The sequence below is a fragment of the Chrysochloris asiatica genome, unplaced genomic scaffold (genome assembly GCF_000296735.1).
Source record: "Chrysochloris asiatica unplaced genomic scaffold, ChrAsi1.0 scaffold00044, whole genome shotgun sequence".
Classification (NCBI taxonomy): Eukaryota; Metazoa; Chordata; class Mammalia; order Afrosoricida; family Chrysochloridae; genus Chrysochloris; species Chrysochloris asiatica.
In genome coordinates, this window is record NW_006408562.1 from 8,864,301 (window position 1) to 8,885,518 (window position 21,218).

General features: G+C 43.4%; 1 protein-coding gene across 1 annotated transcript in view; it reads left to right on the forward strand.

The window, feature by feature from the left end:
* Positions 1–21,218, forward strand: part of OCA2 (oculocutaneous albinism II) — a 223,528-nt gene that overhangs the window by 45,100 nt on the left and 157,210 nt on the right. Inside the window, exons 5-8 of the mRNA XM_006861920.1 lie at positions 5,225–5,297; positions 13,742–13,899; positions 15,731–15,813; positions 16,970–17,123. Coding sequence (XP_006861982.1) covers positions 5,225–5,297; positions 13,742–13,899; positions 15,731–15,813; positions 16,970–17,123 — 468 coding nt within the window. The remainder of the gene's footprint in view (positions 1–5,224; positions 5,298–13,741; positions 13,900–15,730; positions 15,814–16,969; positions 17,124–21,218) is intronic.

The following is a 21,218-nucleotide window of genomic DNA, read 5'->3' on the forward strand; positions in this document are numbered from 1 at the left end:
AATGTAGTTCAGGAAAAATGCAAAGTTAACCTACAAATGAGAATAAGATCAAGCTCTGATTTCTCAGCAGTAACTATGAAGGCAAGAAGGCAATGGGATGACATATACAAAACTCTGAAAGAAAAAAAAATTGCCAACCAAGAATTGTATATCCAGCAAAGCTTTGCTCAACAATGACAGCAAAATTAGGACATTTTCAGATAAACAGAAATGAAAGGAATTTGTAATAACTAGACCAACTTTCCTCAAGACTACTAACCAGAATTCTTTGGACTAAGAACCAACAACAAAAGACAACCTGAGGTTAACATACGTGAGAGCATCACCCAAAACTCAATCCAGATATACAAGAATGAGTGAAAAATTACCAGCACTCTGGCTGTAGGATCTACTTTAATCAACTTTTAGAAAAGACAAATACATCATTTTTCAGCATAATCTCCTTTTCAGATGCTTTATCCATCTGTGAACAAGCTTTCGTAATCCCTTATGAAAAAAATATTTTAGGTTGAGCTGTGAGCCATGAATGCACTGCTGTCTTCACTTCTTCATCAGAGGCAAATCTTTGTGCTCCTAGGACTGATTTCAGGGGACCAAACAGGTGAAAGTCTGATTGAGCAATATCAGGAGGATGCTTTAACACCTCAAAGTGATTTTTTTGCAGAATGTCAACAGTGTGGGCAGAGATCATGCAAGATCACAATGCCCTTGGGTAGTAGTCTTATGCATTGAAACTGAAATTCAGGCATCACCTCTTCAGTGAGCATTTCACTGTAGCAAACACTGCTGATCTTTGAAACTTTTTCCCTTGAGAATCCCAGAAAACTGTAAGCATCAATTTTCTAGCTGATGGTTGACTTTTGAACTTTTTCTTGGTTGGAAATTGAGGATGTTTCTGTTCCATATTCTGCCATTTACTCTCGGGCTTGTAGTGATGAATCTGTATCACATCATCAGTAATGACTTTTTAAAAGAAACTTTCACCTTCAAGTATGGGTCCAAATTTTGTTTGGAGATGTACAAATGCTTCTGTTTATGCTCTTCCGTCTGTTTGCTTGCTACCCACCCATTTCTTACTAACTTTTTGTAACCCAAGTCTGTCATGGATTATTTCATATGCAGAGCCATGGCTGATTTGCCACATAATCCATTTCACTCTCATCTATTTGACAGAATCATTTCATGTGCACATTCAATGTTGTCATCAGTAATGGTACCAGAGTGTGAATAATTTTTGACTCACCCTCATAGAAGTACTTAAAGTAAAACAAACCTATAAGACTGAAAATAGGGAGCAAGAGATAAAGCAAGACAATTCTATATGATTGAAAATAGGGAACCAGTGATATCAATTTATAGTGAAATCAACTACAAAGCAAGAAGAGGGAATAGTGCAGATACAAAACTTCCAAATGGTCAAGTAGATTGCAAGATAAAATAAAATGTTTTAAACGGGGGAAATTTTAATAAATTACAAGGTAACCTCAAAGAAAATTAATATATCTTCACATCAAAATAAAAAAGGAAAATCAGAAGTAAACATTAAAACAGAAATATAAATGAAAAGAAAGCCCACAAACACAATGAGCTCAATGCGGAAAATTATGTGGAACAAAGAAATCAGCAGCACCATAAAACACACACACAGCAAAATGGCAGCAATCAATTCCTACCTATTGATAATTACATTGAGTGTACATGGATTAAATGCAGCAATGAAGAGACAGAAAGAAGCAGAATGGATAACAACAGGGTATTTCAATATGCAGTTTACAAGAGCACAACAGAAAAAAGAATGGTTCAACAAACTTTGCTACATACAATGAAACACTATGCAACATTGACAAGTAACAATAAATCCAAACAACACCTCACAACATGGATGAACCTGGCGAACATTATACTGAGTGAAATTGTTAAGTGCTGTTGAGTCGGTTTCTACTTATAGCAACCCTGTATAGGGTTTTCTGGTGAAACGGAACCACTGACTTTGTGGTTCAAACCGACCTTGCAGTCCAGTGCATTAACCCACAGTGACACACCAGGACTCCTGAGTGAAGTTAGTCAATCACAAAAAGACAACTGTTGTATGAAACCACTATTTTAAAAAGTTAAAAGGTTTTCTTGATAAAATAAGCATTGTATGAAGGTGGAAGGAAGGGAAATTATTCACGAGTTAGAGGGTAGATACATGTTACTGTAGGTGAGGGGCAGGCAATATGCTAGAAGAGAGAGGCTGACAGAGGAAAGATGAAGTGGGGGAGACATAGAGGAATGCAAGAGTCGAAGTGAAGAGAGGTAAATATTATTAATTGATGGTACGTGGAGGGGATTGAAATCATTGCAATGAAGCAAAGTATATGATTTGTTGACTGTGAAACTGATGATCTGTTCTGTAAACCTTCACTTAATTCACAATAAAAAGTTAAAAAGAAAGAAAGAAGGAAAGAAAGGAAAGAAAGAAAGGCACTCTTAAAGAACAAAGTAGGAGACCTGGCACTTCCGGATCTCAAAACCTACTACATACCCTGGTATTCAAAACACCCTGGTACTCATACAATGAAAGACACATAAATCAGTAGAACAGAATAGAAAATTCAGAAGTAAATCTATCCACCTTTGTGCAGCTGATCTTTGACAAAGGCCGAAACTTGTTAAATGATGACAAGAAAGAGTCTTTAACAAATGATGGTGGTAGTGTGCTGTGGAGTTGGTTCTGACCCTGCATAGGATTTCTGAGGCTGTAAATCTTTACTGGAACAGAAAGTCTCATCTTTCTTCTACAGCATGGCTGGTAGATTTGAACTGCTGACCTTGAGGTTAGCAGCCCGACTTGTAACCAGTATGTTATCAGAGCTCCTTCTTTACCAAATACTGCTGGCAAAATTGAATATCATTTGCAGAAAAATGAAACAGGAACCATATTTCACACCATATGCAAGAAAAAAAATCGAACTCAAGATACAGCAAAAGCAAATGTTATATCTAGAATTATAAAGATTATTAATGAAAAAATAAAGACAAACTTAGGGACCTAACACATGGCATTAATGTTGATGTTATCAAACAGTACTGAAAACAGAATAAGACAGACTTGACTGGGACCAGATGACTGGGACCTCCTAATAATTAGACATTTATTTGCATCAAAATCTTTCACCAGAAGAGTAGAAAGAGAACCACAGCTAGGGGAAAAATTGGCAGTGGCATATTGAACAAGGAACCAATCTCTAAAACGTATAGAAAACTTCAACACCTCAGCAAGAAAAAGACAGATAATCCAATTAAAATGGACAGAAGACATGAACAGGCACTTCAAAGAAGACATCTAACAAACAGGAAAAAAGGGTTGCAATCATTGTGAGAAACAGTCTATTGCTCCTTTAAAAAATTGGGGATAGAAATACCATGTGACCCAGCAATCCCTCTACTTGTTATGTATCCTAGAGAAATAAGAGCCACAACATGAATAGATATATACACCCCATTTTTGCAGCACTATTCACAATAGCAAAAAGATGGAAACATCTTGAATGTTCATCAGTGGAAGAATGGATAAACAAACAATGTCACATACACACAATGGAATACCATGCTATGTTAAATAATGATGAATCTGTGAAACATCTCACAACACGGATGAATCTGGAGGCCATTATGCTGAGCCCACTATTGAAATAGTCAAGAAAATGTTTTCACACTAAAAGAAAAATTCTTTGATGTTTACCAGGCGTGGGAGGGAAGGGAGGGTAAATTTCTGATTAGAGGATACACACTTGTTAAGTTGGGTGAAGGGGAAGGCAATACAATTAAAGGAAAGACAGTAAAAACTGATGGAGGTAGGGAAGGTACTTGGAGGACTGCAAGAGTTAAAGGCAGGAGAGGTAGGGCTTTATAAATATCCTGCAACAATGATGATCTATGGTTAGAATCCTGGACAGACATTAAGGCTGAACAATTGTGGGAGTATACCCACATGTATATACAGAGGATATTCCTACATAAAGATTCCCCTTGTTGCAACTATATCCATGAATGTGGTCGAGCATATAGGGAACGAAGTTATGACCGTTTTTAGACATAGCCAAATATCTTGATGCCATGAGGGAATACATTCTTCCACCTGGGGGCTCATGACCATGGTCTCAGAAGGGAACACCAGGTCAATTGACTACTAATTTGTTTTCTTAAGCACTTCACTTCAAACTCACCAGCTGCTGTGTGGAAGAAAGATGTGGCGCTGTGCTTTCATAAAGATTTATAGCCTTTATTTAAACTCTACAGAGCTCTGTGCATTAACCCACAGCACCACACCAGGGAGTCAACTATAGGAATTGACTCTCTGGTGTGGCGCTGTGGGTTAATGCGCTAGACTGCCAAGTCATTTGAATTGCAAGGTCTGCAGTTTAAGCTCACCAGCTGCTCCTTGAAAACCCTATACAGGGTTGCTATGGGTTGGAACCAACTCGACAGCACTCCACAAGAACAAAAAGTGGGTTAATTTACATTTTGTAAGTTTTTCACATGCTTGTGGTTCTGAGCACACGCACTGATTTAATGGGGCTGGGGGATGGGCATGGGGGATGGGTGTGGAGGTGGTTAGTAGTTGATGTCAAGGATGGTGGGTCCTCATCTGGCCCTCTGAGAGCTCACCTGGCTTCTGGGTCTTCTTTACCCTTTATCTGAGAGATGAGTTTTAGTTCCAAAATAGAATTTGAGGAATTTGTTTTGAAATTCTTAAATCTGCCACCTCATTAGCACTTTCATTTCCGATGGTATAAAAGGTGTTTTGCAAACTCCACAAACTTACTACACCAGTCACAAAGGCCACATTCTTTTAGTGTTGAATCTGAAGAGCAAGTTTGCTAGTTGTTGACAACTTTAGTAGCTGGCTCCTGGACTGTGAACCACAAGGTCTGCAGTTCAAACCCAGCAACTGCTCCTTGGAAACCCTATACAGGATGAAACCAACTCGACGGCACGTAACAACAACGACAACAATTTTAATCCTTAAAATGGGAAAGTATCACTAATCAAGGACCACTGTAGCTGACAATAGTATAATGAATCCAAATGTTTTTTTAATATCTAAGAAAGGATATTCATAATAAGCTGGTGAATTTTGGAAATGAACCGCATTTTCAGATCCCTATTTTCAACTGTTGATTAGTTTTCATACTCTTTATTCCACATATCTATAATTGACTGTTTTTGATTGTTACAGATTTTATTTAGCCTGTTTCCTGATCAAGGGAAGGTTTGGCAGCTGTTGGCTGTGTCACCATTGGAAAGCTACTGTATCCAAAATATACCTGAGCTGGTTGGTCCTTATCATTTCTGTGGTTCACAATGTCAGGGGTTTCTGAAGAACTATACACCTGCAGCAGATGATCGATCGCTGTTCCTATCCACACGTTTTGTTTGTTCAGGACATTCAAGGACACGGGGAAGGGGAACACTAGGGAAGCTTCCTGGTGTGGCAAGTGCTCTGGGGAACAGGTAAGGAAGAGGTGCCTTCTCCTAAGGGCTTGGAATTCCCAGGCTCTAGGACACTAAGTTCTGTCGCTTTTTCTCCCATTCTGAGGTTTTGAGATTTTTGGAGAAATACACTAGACAGCAAGGTCGATTTGAACTGCAAGGTCAGCAGTTCAAACTCACCACCTGCTTTTCAGAAACGCTTTACAGGGGCACTATGAGTTGGAACAGACTCAACGACGCTTAGCATCACCACCACCACCACCACCACCACTGACAGTTCTCTTTTAGCTGCAGAATCCCAAAGCTGCTTTCCCCTGTAAAACACTAAGTCTTTTTTGTCACAGTCTTGATATGCCACCTCAGCAATTGTAGAGTTCATTTTGGAAGCACTGTGTAAAACAGGAAGTGGCCTGAATCCATTTGCAACCCCAAGTCCTTTGCCGCTGGATCATTGTGCTTGTAATGGTGAAGGCCTGCCTATATCATTGGGTCATTGGGCAAATAAATGGGCACAGGTACACCTTCAAAGGAGACCTGGTGTGGCACTGTGGGTTAATGCACTGGGCCGTAAAGTCGGCTTGAACTGTAAAGGTCGGCACTTCAAGCTTACCAGCGGCTCCTTGGAAACCCTATACAGGGTCACTACGGGTTGGAGCTGACTCAGTGGCACTTAACATCAACAATGCCTTCAAAATCAGAGTAATCTGATTGTTCTTTCCTCCCTTCCCTTCTTTTTTTTCCGGATACAGGGTCTATTTTCCACCATCCACTGTATCCTTGCTTAATTGCTGAGAGAGTATAAAGGAAACACTAGATCCATTAAGGGTATCTTTCTTCTCTGATCACTCCTCACATACAGCCTAAGCTCCTTAAGTTATTTCAGAGCTGTGTTATCCAATACAATGACCACCTGTGACTTTAAAATTTTAAACCTATGTTGATAAAGTAAATGAAATGAAAAATTCACTTCCTCAGTTGTACTGGCCACATTCAAGTGCTTTATGGTTGTTGGCTATGGTACTAGACAGCAAAGGTAGATATAGAACAATCCCACTGTGGGGAGCTCTATTGGATGGGGCTGTTCTAGAAAGTAAGGAAACTAGTTCGCCCATTTCAGTCCTTAATGTTGGATAAGATATGTCAGCATCATATAGGCTTATCCATATTCCATCATTTCATCAAGTAATATTGCTTCTGTTTTCCTCCTGAAGGGAACCTACTTCCTCACTTTTCTTCAGTCTGATGATGCCTATGCCCCATAAGTCTGTGGATGGCTCACTGTAAGATGGCATCTCTTCAGACTCTGAGGACTTGTCCCATGGCATAGGACGTTGCCTGTGTTTAGAAGCTCTTGTTGTTAAGTGATATTGACTCATAGTGATCCTGTATAAGGGTTTCTGAGGAGTAGCTGGTGGGTTTGAACTGCCAACTTGTGGTTCACAATCCAATGCTGATCCTCCAGTGCTGATCAAGAGTCCTTAGAAGCTCCACTCCTGGGCTTTCATCCTACTACCCTGGGGACCTTGGGACAGTTCCCAGAGGGTAACTAGCCATAGATCCAGAGAGGTGGCCACTGCTCATTGCAAGAACAAAAGGGACCCACTGAAGGGCAGTGCCCCAGGAGCCCAGAGGGGATCCGTGTGGCTCATCCATTGTGAGGAGAACTCATGGAGGAAGAGCTACTGAGGTAGGGCTTGGATGGAGATCTAAATTCAGGTACTTGGAAAGGCAGGGAGCCTAGGAGCCCTCTTGAAAAGAGCTACTAGGGAAGCAAAGACTTTGTCTCCAAGGCAGGGGACTTCCTTGGTTCTCTCTCAGCACCTGGTCTAGTGCCTGAGACACATACAGTAGGTGCTCTGTGGATTCTCAGTGGTGGAAGATTTCTAAGAACTGTAGCCCCATAGCTCCCAGAAGAAGCCCCCTGAGTAGCAATGATGGGTCCAGTTGAGGCCCTCATATGGTCCAACCCCTCAACATCTGCTACTTTACCTCTCCAAGTCTTCCTGAGACTGCTCGGAAGGTGAAAACATTAATCCCAAGAACTCGCTCATTTTGCAGTCTGTTTACCCATAAGATTTCTGTATTTTACTTTCTAGTAAGATGTTTTACAGGCTAACTGGTGTTACTCACCTTAAAGGATGGCCTTTCCTTGGGGGAAGAGGAGAACACCAGTCCCTTGGAGAGACTGGGACTGGAGTTACACATGTACAACATCCCAGAATAAGTTTTGTCTGCCCTTACCAGAGGCCGTTGCAGTAGAATAATCCTTCTTAAAAAGATGTTGCACATGTACCCAATTAACATGGCCCCTCCTAAATGGACTACTTCTCAGAAATACCCACCTATCCCTGTAAGTAAACAGGATGTCTCTTCCCCACCTAAAACTTTTAAAAACTCCAGCAAATCCTTTGTCCAGGGAAAGGAAAGTTAGTGTTGCCTATGGTGCTCTTCCTCCCCTGTGGCCAGATCTTTTCTTCTCAATAAATCTTTAAATCTTTTGCCCACATGAAACTCTCTCTAGCTAAGCTGATCTTTGTTGGTGAGCAAAGACAAGGACCACCCACTGAAGGGATGGAGTCCCCAAATGCCGACAGCAGCAGGCCCCCAGTGGTTGATTCAGGGAGCGAGTGGAAGTAAATTCTCTTTGTTGTCTCTTCTCACCCCGTGAGCCCTCCTTCCCTTTCCACCTTCCTATAAAGTCTTCAGAGTCTGTTGTGATCGTCCTAGGGTCATGTTGTTGTTGTTAGGTGCAATCGAGTCAGTACTGACCCATAGCGACCTTATGCACAGCAGAATGAAACACTGCCCAATCCTGGGCCAACCTCGCTATTGTTGCCACGCTTGATGCTGCCATTGATGCTGCTACTTGGCTAATCCATCTTGCTGGGAGTCTTCCTCTTTTTCTCTGAGCCTCCACCTTACCAAACATGATATCCTTCTCCAGCGATGGGTCCCTCCTGACAATATGTCCAAAGTATGAGAGACGAAGTTTGGCCATCTTGGCCTCTAAGGAGCACTCTGGCTACACTTCTTCCAAAATAGATCTATTGGTTCTTTTGGCAGCCCATGGCACTTTCAACATTCTCCTCCAACACCATAACTCAAAGGCATCAATTCTTCTATAGTCTTTCTTATTCACTGTCCAGCTTTCGCATGCATATGAGGCTATTGAAAACACCATGGCTTGGGTCAGGTCCTCAAGCTGACATCTTTGCTGTTAAATACTTTAAAAAGGTCTTATGCAGCAGATTTTCATAAGGTTTTCAGTGACTAAAGATTCAGAAGTAGTTTGTCACTCTTTCTTCCTAGTCTGTCTTTGTCTGGAAGCTCATCTGAAACCTGTCCACCATGGGTGACCCTGCTGGTATTTAAAATACCCGTGCCATAGCTTTCAGAATCGTAGCAACTCACAAGCCACCACAGTACGGCAAACTGACAGACGAGTGGTGGCCGTCTGGTTTTAAGTGGAAACTGTCACTTTAAATTTTGAGGAGATCTGTGCGCATGCGAAATTAGAACCCTCCTGGGGTGGGGGTGGGGCATCCATTCGCTCAGGCATTCCCTCTAGTCACCAGTATGGAGGTGTGCAGACAGCGAGAGACCAATGAACAGATACCAAAAAATGAATGTCCACACCTGTATCTTTGTGGTTCTGTCAGGCGTTTGTGGCTGTTCTGATCCATCCCCCACTTGGTCTCTTCCAAGATGGCAGCTCTGGGACTAGCTGAGCATCTTGAATTAGAAAGCAATGGTTTCTTGATTCTGCTACAAATTCCCCCAGCTGTAAGCCTTCCAATCTTCTAAGTATTACTTTACATGTGGTTCAGAGTTCTATCTAGCACCATCTCTGAGCCTGCTAGGCCCAGTATTCTGTGTTGTTGGTGACGTGGCTCCTCACTGCACATCTACCCGGTTCGTCATCTTGATTGGGTTTTAGGACTTAAATATTTATTGTTGTTGTTAAGTGCCATCAAGTCAGTTCTGACCCATAGTGATCCTGTATAGGGTTTCCAAGGAGCAACTGGTGAGCTTGAACTTCTGACCTTACAGTTCAAACCGCATTAACCCACAGCACCACACTAGGACTCCTAAATACTGATTAGCTAAACAAATATTTATTAGGAACATCTAATGTGGTGTAGGATTAGCACTGGACTGCAAACTACAAGGTCAGCAGTTCAAACCCACTAGCTGCTCCTCAGAAACCCAACACAGGGTCACTATGAGTCTGAACTGATCTGGGGCACTTAAAAACAAGAACAATGTGGTGAAAGAACCCCGATGATGCAGTGGTTAAGAGCTTGACTGCTAACTGAAATGCCAACAGTTCAAACCCATCAGTCATTCTGTGGAAGAAAGATGTGGCCATTTGCTTCTAGAAAGATTGTTGTTGTTGTTAAGTACCGTGGAGTCAGTTCCGTTCCGACTCATAGTGACCCTGCACAAGGTTTCCGAGGCTGCAAATCTTTACCGGAGCAGAAAGCCTCATCTTTCTCCCTCCGAGACAGCTGGTAGTTTTGAACTGCGAACCTGGATGTTAGCAGTCCGATTCGTAACTACTACACTACAGAGCTGACTACAGCCTTATAAACTCCATCAGTAGGTCTACTTTGTTCTGTAGGGCTGCCAAGAGTTAGAATCGAGTGGATGGCAACGGAGTAATGTGGTGCGAACTATGTTAGTCTCCAGGAAAATAGATGAGTGGGTAATGAGCAGTTTCTTCCCTTGAGGAAATAGGCCAATTGGGAAGAAAAATATAAAACAAGTTTCAGTAGATGCAAATAAACTCCTTCACAGAGTAAGCACAGGTTTCCCAAAGGACAAATGCAGGAACAATGGCTTCTACTTGAGTGGTGATGCAGGTGACAGGAAAGATTTAAGAAGAGGAGAGGCTGAGAGAGAGCTCCAAGGAGAAGTAGGGGGTTCTCCAGATTTGGGGGTGAGCCTTTGAGTCCTAGGCAACAGTTCAAGCCTTGGCATGTGTGTATGACACTAACATAGTGTGTTAGAAAAATGGCTGGAAGGCAGAATCAGAGGTGGCAGGAAGGGAATAAGTAGACTCTTGAAGCTCTGGTTTGCTCATTTCCGAAGTTGGGGTTCAGAACTCATTGCTGACACCAGAGTATTGGGTGGTGCTTTGAATCTTAACAGGTACCTGGGAGAGGAGTGAGTTTTCAGGTGTGCTCCACTCATGGTCGTTTCCCACTAGGGTTTGAGACATGCAAGGAGGAAGACCTACTTGTATTTTTGGTACCAACAGATGATGCTTCCCAAACAAGAAATCTCAGAGAGCGAATTCACCTCTGTTGGTCCAATAGCCTTTTGACACTGGCCACCAGGTGTCGCTGTTCTGATTTCCTGGTCTTCAAATCTGAAGTCTGTAGGCCCTAGGGAAGGAGCAGTATAGTCATGATTTCAAGTGTGGACAAAGGGACACTGTTTCTCTGGGTCCTTTTCTGAGTCTCCTCTGCCTCCTGGGAGACTCTGTCTTTCCATTGTCCTTGTAGGAATCCAAGCAGCACGCAGGTGTGAGGAATGTCTATAGTGAGACAAATGCTTGCTCTGCCCTCAGTAACTTCAGCGTTGCCATAGCCCTGAGGTACCAGCACACACACACACAGGCACACAAACACATACATATGGAACTAGCACATTTGCTAGAGGAACTAAACAATGAAAAAGGATTCATCGTTCCTTCATGCTGTCTGTCATGCAATGAAAATCCTGCAGATATTCAGGAAACAAAATCAGTGAATTTCATATAAAGACCTCATTTAGAAGCATGAACAATTAATTATAAAATTTGTTTTCTACAACTGTTCTCTCTTGTGCACCAAAGTATAGACTGCTGTATAGGATCTTGGAGTCCTGGTGTGGTGCTGTGGGTTAATGCTCTGGACTGCAAGGTTGATTTGAACTACAAGGGCAGTGAGCAGTTCAAGCTTGCTAGCTTTTCCTTGGAAACTCTCTACGTGAGTTGATTCGATGGCACATAACAACAACAATATAGGATATTGAGTCTCCGGGTGGTACAAATGGTTAATAAGCTTCATTGCTAACTGAAAGGTTGCAAGTTCTAGTCCACCCGCAGGTACCTTGGAAGAAAGGCATGGTGGTCACTTTCCAGTAAATCAGCCATTGAAAACCCCATTGAGCACAGTTCTACTCTCTCACACACTGGGAGGTGCCACGTGTCAGCTTACTGGCAACTGATTTCTATGTTGGCCTAGTTGCCGACACCCAAACTCTAGGAACTCAAAGTCTGAGGTGTGAGGCTCTTCAGGGTTGACTGGGAATAGAGGAGAGAAGGTTCGGGCCTCTATTCGGATGTTTATGCAACAGGTAGTGTAAGGCCCGTGGGAAGGTTCCCTGCAGGAACAAGTACCTTGCATTACACTTTTCCTGGCATGTCTTCTCTGGTCAGGAACCACAGCTACAGTATTTCCAAGGACTTTCTCTCTTCTCAGTGTTGGCTGCTCACTAATTAGCCATCCTCAGAATTTGAATTCTCACTCCTCTGAGCCTTCTTCTTACAGACAGGTGCTAATACCACCTGCTGGTGCAGTTTTCTTGTTTACTGCTCGCCTGGGCCTGATAGCATGGGTCTCCCGGCCTAAACAGAATGGAGTCCTTTAGTCACTAGATCTCAAATGAGGATCCTGCAAATGAGGAAGTTAGAAAATTATCTGAGAAGACCTCATGGAGAACAGGACGTGCTTAAGCTCACTCAGACAGTTATTGTAGGAACTGAGCAGCTGCGACCCTAAAAGTAGAATGTTTGAGGAGGTTTAATGCCTTATTGTTTCTTTTCCCAAAAGACAGAATATTTGAGGAGGCTTATTGCCAATTGTTTCTTTTCCCAAAAAGTAGAATGTTTGAGAAGGATTAGTGCCTCATTGCTTCTTTTCTCCTAAAGATAGAATGTTTGAGGAAGTTTATTATCTTATGATCACTTTTTCCAAAGAATGCTATTGTGATGTTACAATAGATGAAGTGTACATCTAAATGTAACTTACACTATGTAATGTGTCTGCACTTCATAGTGGACAGGACGGTCTAGAGGAATGATCCTCTCTGTCCTCCAGACTGCTGGCTCTCTGTTAATAAAACTTGGACTGGATCTCTCCCTGTCTCTGTGATTGACTACGGTGACAGGTGGCAGACCATCGTTTTGGTTTGGCAAAACCATTGAGTTGATTCTGACTCATAGTGACCCTGTACAGGGTTTCTGAGGAGTGGCTGGTGGATTTGAATGACTTATATTGTGGTTAACAGTCCTGTGCTTATCCTACAGCATCATGCCAGGACTCTTCATTGTGAATGCTGTCAAAATAATTGAACCTCAGAAAGACTTGAGGTGCAGAGGGATTATTTGAGCAGGTAATCAGTCAGACATCTTTGTTCAGGAAGGCTTTTCTTAGTCCAGTTACAGTGAGTTTTTAGGGATAAAGGAAGAAACAAAGTAGATTGTTATTGTTGTTAAGTGCTGTTAAGTTGGTTCTGACCCATAGCAACCCTGAATAGTGTTTCCAAGGAGCGGCTGGTGAGCTTGAGGTTCAAAGCGACTTTGCAGACCAGTGCATTAGCCCACAGCGCCACACCAGAACACTATTTTCCTTTGTCCTTGTAGAACAAAGTAGGCTAGCCATTGGCTAATCTTAGTCTGATTGATGGGATTGTACCCCCTTTCCTTAGATCAGCAAATATCAGGCCACCAGGTGGGTTTTGTGGTTTGGCTAGTCCTCTCTGTTCATTTGTACAATTTTTCTGGTATTATCTGGAGGTTTTAAATAATAAAGGTACCACAAGTACTCAGTCAATTCTAAAGTTCTGGAATTCTCTCTCAGAAAACAAGGGGGGATTATCTAAAATTAAATTCTTTGCATAAGATAAACTCTGAGCTAGTTTATGGTTCACAGATATCTTTGTCACTGAGGGGAAGTTACCCAACCTCATTGTTACTGTGTCTTCATATGATTTGTTTTTGTTTGCTTTGGGGTACAAGGGTCAGAGACCTTTGTGAATTTTCTATGCACTCAGATCTTCCAATTTAGTACTTAATTTCTCTCTTTAACAGTGCGAAGACATTGGTTAGATGTTACAAGGAAGACTTCAAACGTGAGGTGTGAGGGCCAAGGGGAAGGGCATGGTCAAGGGTGATGGTCCTGAAGATGCCTGTCTTCATGCATCTCTGAGATGGGCGCAGGGTCAGACGGGCAGCTGGGAGATCAAACTTGTTGCATTTCACCTTGACGCCTCACAGCTATGAACCTCACTGGTGTCGTGGACTCCACACTGCTCCAGGTGGACTTGGCAGGGGCCCTGGTCGGGGAACTGAGCAGCCCAGAGCGAGAAGAGCGCATTGTGGTCGAAGTCATCCAAGCAGATACTCCGAGTGGGAAACGGAGGCGGCCACAACAGGTTACGCTTATAGGTTATTAGTAAAGAACTGAAAAACTCCTTCCATCTCTTTGTAATTTGAGTTTCCTCTTAAATGGAAGTCATGAGGCGCTGTGATGTAACAATACCGTTATTATATTAGTTAAGCCATGAACTCAACCTTTTGCTTTGTCTTTGAAATTCTCTTTTCTTCTTTTCTAAAAATCAATGACAAATTCAGGGGCTCATCCTATATTTGAAAATATTTTTTGTGATTGTTGTTCAAAGTGCAGTTAATTCTGGTCTTCATTTTGGCTCTGAAGATAAGTAACGTCTCAGTGTGGACAATTGTAAGAGTGTCCACGTTGTCCAGGGCCTGCTGCTTCAGTGTCAGAGAGCTAATGCCTTCTGCTCATGTCCCAGGAAGAGCACTGCTGACAGGGAGAGCCAGGCCAGAGCAGGGAGAATTGCTTCTGCCCCTGTTGCAAAGGAAGAGCATATACAGCTAGAACGATCGTCACTATGTTGTTGTTGTTGTTAGGGGCCATCAAGTTGGTTCCGACTCATAGCGACCCTGTATAGGGTTTCTGAGGAGCAGCTAGTGGAGCCAGCCACTCCCAGAGCCTGGCTTCAGTGACCCACTGACCCACTGTCAGGCCTAATTCTTTCTGGAAGTGACATCTCAGGTTACTGCTATCCCTGTGCTAGCTAGGAGGGGAAGATGTTGAAACCTCCACAAAGCAGTGAAACAGGTTGTTCAACACCCATGGTCTGAAGAGGCTTCCCAGGACACAATTGTGGCCCCCTGTGCGCTGCACCCACCCTGGAAACCCATGAAGAGCTAGGTGGGCACTGCTGTCCACCCAAGAAAGAAAGACTGACACAGTAGGCACTGCCCTCTAGTCTGTGTCTAATCATAGCCCACCTCTGATTGGAGGAGAATGATGGCAACCTGCAGACATTCCAAAAGTGTTCCCCACTTTCCTTGCCCCCAAATCCAGCACAGAGCTCTTATGGAAGAAAGTTTTCAGGCATGGCCCATCCAAACACCAAAATGTTTCATGAGAACTTGAGTTCTCTAGTGCACTTTACTGCTTTGGTCTTAGTTTCCATTTTCAGAGTTCTGGAGGAGCAGTGGATTAGGCACTGGACTTTTGACTGAAAGGTCAGTCAACTCCACCAGGCATTCTGCGGTAGAGAGATGAGGCTGTCTGCTCCCGTAAAGATTTATAGTCTCAGAAATCGGAAGGCTCCACTCTTCTCTGTCCTATAGGGTCCTATGAGCTGGAACTGACTTAATTGGACAGTGGGAGTTGCAGTTTCCATGTGATTAGTGGTCCTGGCCCTCCACTGAAAATTCCTTCTCCTTCCTGTCAGGGGCTCCTCCCTCTGCCTGCATGCACCATCCCAGCACTCAGATTTGAATCTGCCAAAAGCAAATGAAGTGCTATTTCCAGGCCGCTCTGTGGGCTCCCAGGAGCCTTGAAATATGCAGAGGATTTTTTAGGAGGGGTGCAGATAGATTGCCAGTAGGAAGCCATCCCTGTAAGGTGCCTAAAGAGTGCTCCGAAGACTGCTCCACCTCTCCAAGTAATTTGTAGAGATTTCTTTTCTTATAACAAGTCAGTATTTTATATATTGTTTGCACTTTTGTATACTAATCTGCATTTGTACTTTTGCGTTCTTTTTCTTCGGTATAGCCTACTAAACTATACATTTAAAGCTCCACACATTTTCATCGACCCTTAATGCCTGGGGTGAGGGAGCCTAGATAAAACGACCTCACTTTTTCTCATTCTACTAAAGAATTCTCCAAACAGAATAGTTCAGGTCTCTCAGATGCATTCACAGTTTTAAATTTCATCTCTTATAGGTTAACTATAATTGGACAGTATTTTTAAATCCAAGAAGAAATGAGCACGTTGTCATAAGCAGGACCTTTGAGATACGGAGCAGGTGGGTTCTCAAATGAGTGATGCCTTGGGAACCAGTGTTCTAGGAAATGTTCATCCATGGAGTTTTGAGCTATAGGACACACACTAGGCATGAAACCACCTGGTCAGTTGTGTGGCCTGGATGTGACAATATGCTCAATAGACCAAGAGCACAGATGATTCTGGGATGGTCTGTGTCATAGTTAGCTAGTGTGACTCTAATGAACATGGCGCCACAAAGTCTCTTCAGTAAAGAGAAATCTATTTTCTCACAGGTTAGGAAGTTGGAGCCAGAATTCAGGGTGTCAATTCTAGGGGAAAACTTTCTCTGTTGGCTCTGAAGGAAGGCCCATGACTGGTTTCATCTTTTGTTCCTTGGCTCCTTGGCAATCTTCATATGGCTTAATCTGCTCTATTTAGATCTCAAAAGCCATACCCTACACTAATATTACATAATTAATATAACAAAGGAGTCCTGGTGTGGCGCTGTAGGATAAGCACTGGACCACAATGTCGGTTTGAATTGAAAAGTTGGTGGTTCAAATTCACCAGATGCTCATTGGGAACCCTTTATAGTGTCGCTATGAGTCAGCAATGATTCCACGGTACTTGACAGCAACAACGACAATGTAACAAAGAAAAAAATACATTCTCACATGGGATTATAACCTCAGGTATGTGCTTCTTATTGTTAAGTGCCATCGAGTTGGTTCCAATTTATGGCAACCCTGGTTAAGGTTTTCAAGGAGTGTGAGTTTGAACTACTGACCTTATGATTGAGACTGACCTTGTGGTCCAGTGCTTTAGGGGTTAGGATTCACACCACATATTTTGGGGTACACAATTTAATCCATAATCGTATGCTGACCACAATTGTCCTGCGGGTGACTAAAGTTTAAATAGTTGTCATCTTTCCTTGCCAGCAGGTAAGGTAAAGAGAAAGAAAAAAATGTAAATAGGTAGAATCACTTGTGAGTTTCCCTGCTGGCTATGAATATCAGTCATAACATATGGTGGCATTTCCGGTGAGGCAGGTACTACTAGTTTAGGTAGAGGAGATGGGGTGACACAGTCTGAGTACCTCTAAGATTTTGTCAAGCTCTGACCGGCTACAGTTGACACTAGTGACAATGGGTTTACTGCTGTTATGAGCTGGGAAATCTTTGTTTCTTTTGCAGAGAGGCCATTGTGGTCACCATCCGAGCTTCCCTCCTGCAGAACCAGGCAGTTCCTGTCTTGATGACCCATCACTACCTCCGTGCTGACGTGGAGACGCAAGTTGCAATCGCTGCGGCCATCCTTGTCGGGGTCTACATGCTGATTATATTTGAGGTACATTTGTGTCTGCTTTGTCTACAAGTAAGAATATTTTAACTTGTTAGGCTCTGACAGGACTCAGTCCCAGCTACTTCATCAAAGTGGACAGTGTTACTACTCACAGCCGGCAGACGACAGAACTGTGTTGGAATTGGTTTACTAAATCTTGGCAAGAGCAGTTTCGGAGACACAAAGTAAAGTTTCTTTGGGACAATGGAATATGTACATTATTCTCTACCTCACTGGAAGTGAAACCTTGTTGAGACAAGATTTTAACTTCTCTGAGACGTGGGGTCTTCATTTCTAAGATGAGCTCATCAAGGTGCCTCTTCCTACTTTGTTAGATGACAACTGTGATGGGGCTTGGGTGCTCTCAGGGCAGCTTGTATGGGAAGGACGAGGGACATTTATTTGCTACGTTTTCCAATGAGCTGATGAACCTTTTCATCAATGGACTTACATCCTATAAATTTGCTGTTTCTGGACAACTGAAGGTGTGCTTGTACCTTAGACAGTAAACAGTATAGGCTCCATGCCTCAGCCTGTGCTGGGCACTGTGGGTCTAATGGTGAAATGGCACTTCACAGTAGCCAATGCCTAGATATGATGGTCCAGTAAGTGAAAGTGAAAGGTCAGTGCCAGGATGGGGCAGAGATGAGCAGTGCCTGGGAGTTGCAGAGGATCTGCTGGCGTTTAGAAAACAGCCTTGTATGTTGGGAAGATCATATTGTGGTTCTCAGGGAGTGGAGGGTTATGTGCATTTGTTCCCAAAGAACCTTCCTGCCTTGAGCCACAGAGACTGTCCTGGACTGGCTACTCCCAAGTAGTAGTGGCCACTGGGGTAGATTTGTCACTCTGCCATGGGCATGGCTGGAAGGAGATGGTGAACTCATGTGGACTGAGACCATTTGTTACTGTCACTGAGATGACACAGTAATACTATCACAGAGCTCCCTTTACATTCCATGGGTGACACTGACCTCCTGGGCCAGGTGACCGTAGCTCTGGTGGGTGCTCTGCAGTGGAGAGTCTGGGAGGCAGCCAATCCTCTTTATAGCCTGCGGTTGCACCTAAGGAAGCAAGGTGTAAAGGCCTCTGCTTTCCTTGGAGCAGGGAGGTGGGTGACAATCTGCTTTGGAGTCATGTCCACAACTCAGGGACCCCTGCAGGATAGAGCAGTGGGAGGCAATGACCTGTGGGGTGGGGGAGTTTGCCTTATGGACTACAAGGATAGGATCAGGGGGTCAGGGGGCCAGGGTGCAGCCACCCTGCAGAGCTGTGGCCTCAGATGGGCTCCCAGACATCTCTGCTCATGCTCTTTCCGGGAGCCTTCATGCTTCTCATGGGGTGAGGGCAGCTGGGCCTGTGGAATCCTGAGACTGCTGCAGTGCAGCATGGGACAGGGACAGTGGCTCTGAGGCTGAGAGAGCAAGTACTTCCTCCCTCGTCTAGGACTGGCCCTGCGGTTTGTTACCTGGATATTCATTATCCAGGCAGGAGCATGGTGGGAAGGGTTGGAATGTGAGCCACGCCTGAACCGGATTAAGCAGCTCTAGCCCCAGGGCTGAGGCCCCTGTAGAATCTGGCTGTGAATCAGGTTGTCAAGATCCAATCTGGTCATAAGGAAAAAAGTAAGGGCTCTAGAATTACTTTGAGTTCTTGGGCTGATGCCTTTTCCTAAGGGATCAAATGCAGGAGCACCCTCGGGGGTTTTGTGTTGTGCATGCAATGTTAATCAGTTACAGGGATCAAGGTGAGAAAAATTCATCACAGATTCTTCAAATCTTATTGCCCAAGGGGCAAACTCATCCATCCCTACACCCCCACCATGCTCTGCCCCTTCAGCTTTTCTGGGCAATTTCTCCTTAAGTTTCAAAGATCAGAGTTTACTCTTCCTCTCCCTGCTGATTTGTGATGAAACAAAGGCCTGAAAAATCCCAGTCAAGAGTTCTCAGGTGGGTGTGCCTCTTTTTATTTTGTGTGATCAGTGGCCAAACTGCCTGTCACTCAGGGGAGCTCCACCTGCACCCTGAGCTGGCCCAGGGACTCTGACCAGAAGTGGCTGCTTTTTGAGGCTAAGGAAAATCTCCAGGTTGCTAAAGCATAAGTTCACACTCTGGTGCAACACTTACCAGTTGGTGTTGTAGATATGTTAGTCAATGTCTAGCTGCCTTGGTTTCCTTGTAGGAAGGTGAACTGGTTGGGTGTAGGTACAGGAATACTGTTCAGGTGAATGAGGCCCACACAGGTGTGTGAGGGACACTGGAGTGCCAAGGCAGCTGCTGGGGCCCGCAGGCCTTGGAAGTTTCTTCTCCTGTCAGCCTGGGGGGCAGGTTGAATGTGACTTTGTTTCTTATGATATCTTACTGGTAGGGGTTGTCTCTGTCTGTGTGAGCACGTGAGCACAACCCACTCAACTCAGTCCATCTTCTTGCAGATTTAAGTGCTCCTTGATCTGACTCAATTCCCCTGCCCCCCCCCCCCCCCCCCCCCCCAGCCCCTCATAGCAGGGAACTACCGACCTAAACAAAATCGAGTTGGTTTAGTCATTGTTGTTGTTGTTGTTGTTAAGTGCCATCGAGTCGGGTCCGACCCATAGCGACCCTGTACAGGGTTTCCGAGGGTGTAAATCTTTACAGGAGTAGAAAGCCTCATCTTTCTCCCGCAGAGCGGCTGGTAGTTTCGAACCGCTGACCTTAATATTCGCAGCCCGATTTGTAACCACTACGCTACCAGAGCGCCTTGGTTTAGTCATTAGGTCTTGATAAGTAAAGACCCTGCAAATGGGGAAGTTAGTTTAAAAATTAGCCAAGATGACTTCATGGTCCTAGAAGGAGACCAGGATGTACTGAAGCCCACCCAGAAGTTATCTCAGGAACTAAGCAACTTGGATCCTAAAAGGTGGAATGTTTGAGAAGGATTATTGCCTGTTGTCCCCTTTTCCCTAAAGGTAGAATGTTTGAAGAAATTTATTACTTTTTGTTTCTTTTTCCCAAAAATACTATCTTGATGTTAAAATAGATTTAAGTGTACATCCAAATGTAACTTACCTTATATAATCTGCCCACTCTTCACATTGGGCTTTCTGGAATAAAGCTTGGATTGGATCTCTCCCTGTCTCAGTGATTACAGTGATAGGCGGCAAACCTTTGCTTCGGTCTGGCAACATCTCTAGACAATGGGGGAAGAGGGTCAGGAATTTTCCTTCCCAATATCTGCTTCAGTACTGTTTGTATGGCTTTTTCATTACTGGCTTCAGACTGTTTTTTTGGTGTTTATGGAATTTCTTTCCCTTTTTTTGCGACAGAATGATAATTATCCACAAAGCTTTAAAACATGAATGCACATGCCTTTACAGCCTTTTATGAGTTTAGAGGTGATTGTTTTGTTATAACTTTAAAAATGTAATGGTTGGGGACTAGCAAGTGTTTCTGTGGGTGTCTTAGACTCATTAACTTAATACACAGCATACATAAGGGTCACAGAAGGTTCACAGGCAAAAAAGTAAACAGAACTGTGAGAAATGTTATCTATACTGACAAATACTCAAATAATCCAATTTATACTCATTTTAGTGAGAGTGAGGTTTTCTATATTCAACTTTGCAAAATCAGGTGCCCAACCCAGTTGACACAGGACAACACATCGCATGGCTGGGCCACAAACACTTTTATTCTCCTGTCTCAAAAAAGCCCCTCCTCCAGTTCCAGTTCCCCATTCACAAACTGGAACATCCTGTTTCCCCTCCCCTCAGAGAAGCCAAAATGGCGCCCCCATGGTCTTAATGACTGAATTCTTATTTAAAGTTCCTAGTCCTAGAACAGATTTTCCTCCCTTCCCCCAAATTCATCCTGCTTACATATTCCTGGATGTAAATCAACAACCAATGTCTAGGAATCTCATGAGCCTTTATATTACTGAAGATAGACCATACCCACAAGAGTTATTTGTCACAAGAACCAACACTATTTATTTTATTTTTATTTTTTTTAAGGTTTTTATTGTGGATTGAGTGAAAGTTTACAGGATATAACATCAGGTTTATATTCAACAAATCATATACCTTGTTTAATTACATTGATTATAATCCCCTCCATGTACCATCAGTTA